This window comes from Etheostoma spectabile, unplaced genomic scaffold (genome assembly GCF_008692095.1).
Source record: "Etheostoma spectabile isolate EspeVRDwgs_2016 unplaced genomic scaffold, UIUC_Espe_1.0 scaffold378, whole genome shotgun sequence".
Lineage (NCBI taxonomy): Eukaryota > Metazoa > Chordata > Actinopteri > Perciformes > Percidae > Etheostoma > Etheostoma spectabile.
In genome coordinates, this window is record NW_022605595.1 from 514438 (window position 1) to 519433 (window position 4996).

The 4996-nt window shown below is 43.6% G+C and overlaps 3 protein-coding genes across 3 annotated transcripts in view; 2 read left to right on the top strand and 1 right to left on the bottom strand.

Moving 5' to 3' along the window:
- LOC116686474 (zinc finger protein 850-like) overlaps window positions 1-2028 on the bottom strand; it is a 5448-nt gene extending 3420 nt beyond the window's left edge. Inside the window, exons 1-2 of the mRNA XM_032511494.1 lie at window positions 1823-2028; window positions 156-394 (exon numbers count right to left, since the gene is read on the bottom strand). Coding sequence (XP_032367385.1) covers window positions 156-394; window positions 1823-1844 — 261 coding nt within the window. The 5' untranslated portion in view covers window positions 1845-2028. The remainder of the gene's footprint in view (window positions 1-155; window positions 395-1822) is intronic.
- The window catches only part of LOC116686444 (oocyte zinc finger protein XlCOF7.1-like), a 588898-nt gene that overhangs the window by 371265 nt on the left and 212637 nt on the right, over window positions 1-4996 (top strand). The window lies entirely within an intron of this gene.
- The window catches only part of LOC116686449 (zinc finger protein 135), a 5526-nt gene continuing 4490 nt past the window's right edge, over window positions 3961-4996 (top strand). Inside the window, exon 1 of the mRNA XM_032511463.1 lies at window positions 3961-4550. Coding sequence (XP_032367354.1) covers window positions 4532-4550 — 19 coding nt within the window. The 5' untranslated portion in view covers window positions 3961-4531. The remainder of the gene's footprint in view (window positions 4551-4996) is intronic.

The following is a 4996-nucleotide window of genomic DNA, read 5'->3' on the forward strand; positions in this document are numbered from 1 at the left end:
TGAGGTTCTCTGGTCTCCCTCCAATCAGCACTGTCATCAGTCTCAGGATCAGAAGAGTCTCCAGGCTGGTCTTCAGTCTCTGGTTGTAAAAGTGGATGTGAGTTACTGGCTGTTTCTGGTCCTCCACAGTCCTCTCCATCAGCTTCTGTTTCCTTGTGTTGAGTGTGTCTCTGATGAAGCTGTGAGGACTGAGCTTCCTCTTCATCATCTTCACTCTTCACAGGGACAGGAGTGAATGGGAACTTGGTGATATCAGCCTCCTCCAGTCCTTGAAGCTGCTCTCCCTCCTGACTGCTCCACAGTTCCTCCTGTTCCTCTTTAATGTGTGGGGGGGACTCTGGCTTCCACTGTTCAGGGGGAATCTCTTCTTTAACCACCGACAGCTGCTGAACATCTGCAAGAAACAACATATGGGAATCACACTGAGGAAAACTTTAGACCAGGAGAACCGGGGCTATCAGGATATGTACCAGTGTTTCCTCTATGTTGATTTGCTAGTGGCAACATTTCTGCCACCACTGTATCAGAAATAGGGCAGACGCATAATGTAGTTGCAGTTGCCTTTTAAATGATCCTGCCAACATAACGCACCCCCCCCCCACCCGTTGGTTGCCGCTTAACAACAAGTAGAACTATCCAGAAGTTATTGGACCCGTCCAGTTTTAACATACTGTTGTGTTGATGGAGTTTTATTGTCAAAACGTCCCCCCCCCCCCCCACACACACACACACCACACACACACACAACACACACACACACAAATGCATACAGTCACACCGACACACGTATACGTATTTATATTTCATATGCGATTCTTATAGTTATTTATCCATTTGTTGTATTTCTTAGATATATTTGAGATAATATGGAGACATTAAATCATTTTATTGATCTCAGAGGGGAAACTGTTTCCATCTCTTCTCTTTAATATGTGACAAAATAAATAAATAAATTGGCTAACAGACATTTCCACCCATGTGTAATCATGCTTCATATTCATTTCTGCCCCCCCTTTCTTAAATGAAGTGAGTAATAAGATGGAGGTGTCCTCTCTGTCCACCAGGCGGCGCTGACGGAGCAGCTGATGAGCTGAAGATCAGCACTGGGGTCTGTCTACTTCCTGGTTCTATTCATCATGTTTGTATTCTGTTAGTCTGCAACCTTAACGTGCATGTATAGTAGTGTGTGTGTGTGTGTGTGTGTGTTGGGGGGGGGGGGGTGTCATTATGGTTAAATATTCACTACAATTTTAATATGCTTACCAAGATCCTGCAACTAACACACACAGACAAGCACGTACACGCAGAGACACGCACACGCATACACAGGGATGAACACACGCGCAAAGACACACACAGAAATGGACAGAAAGACAAACAGACACGCACACACCCAACAGATCCATACAGAGAGAGGATGACACACACACGCGCTCCGAGACGCGCGCACTCATTAAAGGCAAAAAAATAAAGATTAGTATATATATAATATAAGCAAAATGTTCCAGAGGGTTCGGGAAAAAGGTCAGAAACTGCGCACGCACGCACGCACACACACACACGAACGAACATTCATACACTGACAAGCACACACGCACACACATGCATATGTACGCGCGCACACACACACACACACACACACACACACACACACACGAACGAACATTCATACACTGACAAGCACACACACATGCATGCATGCATTTGTACGCGCGGGCACGCACACATACACCAGATGTAAAGCTTTGGGTTGCCGTGTGTTGTGTTCAATGTGCTGTAGATGCTAACGTTAGCTTAGCACAGACAACATTATCATACAAACCTGCTTCTCTTCGCAGCTTCATGTCGGAGATTAAAACCACTTCCGGTCCAGTCAGATGTCCGCGAGCCGCGGTCTGAACACACCTTTCACATCCGGAAGGACCGGGAGACGAAGACGAAGTCAAACCGTTTCTGCGCTTATTGACGCTCCGGAGACATGCTAACAACACAAGCTATGCTAACTGTGTTCCGAACGACAGAGCGGAAACACAAGCACAACTTCCGCTAAAGGCCTGTGGCTTTTCAGAATAAAAGCATTTAAAACGTGTTGAGTTAAACAGACAATTTTAAATGCTTTCTTTCCCTCAACATGAAAAAACACTTTCGTTGTCCCTATCTCAACGTTTTTGTTGCTTTTCTTAAAAACTATTGCTTTTTGTTTTTTTTAACACTTTTATCGTTTGTCCCTTTTGTTGACATTTTGTCACTTTTGACATTTTAGCCAATTTTTCCAAAGTTTTCAACGCTTATTACAGTTTTTTTTGTTGTTGTTTTTGTCACTTTTTCCAATTTTTTTAAAGCTTTTTTCCCTAATGTTTTTGACGACCTGTCACATTTCTGATTTTAAAAAACTTGGAAACGTGTCAATTTGACCCGAGGACAACATGAGGGTTAAAGCCGCCCCCCCCCCCTAAATCAGTGCTGGGATACAGAGACGGTGAATAACAGTGTGTAGTTAGATAAATACAGGTTTCCAGATTACAGGTCTACAGTGACAGATAAGTATAGAGGGTCCAGAACACACACACACACACACACACACACACACACGAGAATGCAAACACGCACACACATTACACACACACACACACACACACACAAAAACACACACACACACAGAGACACACACTATCATCACCAGCCACTTTAACTCAAAAACCAACACAGGAAAATAGTGTCCAGGTTGAAAAAACCCGGTATAATTAGCTTTTAATAAATCTGTAGTAGCATAGGTCATAAGGATGGAGTTACTTAGAAAGAGGTAAAATGTGTAAAGTCCAGATGCTGAGAGCGTTGGTGGAGCAGCGACTAAAACTGGCGGCTGCTGAAGAGATATTTGGGCTGTTTGAAAGAACGATAGCAGAGTACGAGGGGAACTTTGTCGTTCAAAGAGGAGAACGAGCGACAACGGAACTACTGGACGCTGTTTTCAACCCTCAGCTCCGGGTCCACAGACCAGGTTGTCATTAAACTCAGCTGGTCTTTCTCTCCTTCCTGGGCTCTCTTCTCTCAGCGACGATATGACGATAGGCGATGGATGGAAATAAGCATTTTTCAGAACATCTGTTGGAATCTTCGCTCTTTAACAGGCGTCGCCACCACCAGACTCCATGTAAATCATCACTACTTTTATCATCGTAAAACACACTTTATTCAGAGTGGACAGAAACTAAATAAAACTACTAAAAGCCGTCTTGGTTCATCTTTCCACTGTGCCAACATCACCACTCTGGTCTGGTTGGAATAAACTCTTGATTCACCCATTTACATGTGGAGATATGCTGCTCTATACACGCTAAAAGTAGTGATTATTACATGGAGTCTGGTGGAGATATGCTGCTCTATACACGCTAAAAGTAGTGATTATTTACATGGAGTCGGTGGGATATGCTGCTCTATACACGCTAAAAGTAGTGATTATTACATGGAGTCTGGTGGAGATATGCTGCTCTATACACGCTAAAAGTAGTGATTATTTACATGGAGTCTGGGAGATATGCGTCTATACACGCTAAAGTAGTGATTATTTAATGGAGTCTGGTGGAGATATGTGCTCTATACACGCTAAAAGTAGTGATATTTACATGGAGTCTGGTGGAGTATGCTGCTCTATACACGCTAAAAGTAGTGATTATTTACATGGAGTCTGGTGGAGAATGCGTGCTCTATACACGCTAAAGTAGTGATTATTTACATGGAGTCTGGTGGAGATATGTGCTTATACACGCTAAAAGTAGTGATTATTACATGGAGTCTGGTGGGATATGCTGCTCTATACACGCTAAAAGTAGTGATTATTTACATGGAGTCTGGTGGAGACATGCTGCTCTATACACGCTAAAAGTAGTGATTATTTACATGGAGTCTGGTGGGTTTGGTCTTTTCTCTCCTCCCTATGTGTTACGTTGTTTACGTTCTACGTAAGTTGCGTAGCCAAAGAATTTCGACGTGTAACGTTAAATCCGTGGTAACGTAACCCTTCGGGCTATTTACGGTTTATTTTTCTAACTATGACTTTATAACTTGAGCCAACGCGTTAGTTACACTCCGGAAGTGCATGGCTATTCGTCGAGATTTTCGGTTTTGGGGAGAAATTAGGATTTTTGCGACTTATTGTTGTGATGATGGAGACAATGCGAAGGCTCGCCTCGACGTCTGAGCGTCTGCAGCGATGAGAAAAGGACTTCTGGGAAGACGCAGGACAGGAAACTGTCCAAGTGTCTTAATATAAACGGGAGATAAGACAAATAGAGACGGTGGACCCCCCCCCGGTTGTTTCTGCCGGAGCACAGTTAGCTTAGCATGGCTGCTGAGCGTCAACTATAACGTTGTTATTGATGGTGGGACGTGTCCAGATGTCCAAACCACGGCCCGGGGACAGCTGAGTGGACGTTTTCAGACAGAGATACCCGAATATTGAAAGATATTAAAGGATATTAAAAGGAGATCGCCAAACGCACACGGCCGGATGTGGTTTTAAAAGTCGGACATGAAGCCGCGGAGGAAAGGTTAGTTAGACTAGTGTGTGTGTACTAAAAAATGTATATGTAACACACTAAGATGGGATTGATTTTGTGTGTGTTGTGTGTGTTTGTCTATGTGTCTAGTGTCTGTGTGTGTCAGCGTGTGTTGTCTCTGTGTGTTTATGTTGTCACTGATGTGGTTGTGTGTGTGTGTGGTGTTTATGTTGTGTGTATTGTGTGTGTTTTTAGCTTGGGGTATGTTGTAACAGTTTCTTACCCAGACTATTGTGTGTGTCTGTGTTTGTGTGTCTAGTGTGTGCCATTGTGTTTGGGTGTGTTTTCTGTATGTTTATGTTGTCTATGATGTGGTTGTGTCGGTGTGTGTTGTCTCTGTGTGTGTCTTTGTGTGTGTCAGTGTGTGTGGGTGTGTTGTCTCTATGTGTTTATGTTGTCTGTGATGTGGTTGTGTCTCTGTGTGTGTGTGTGTGTGT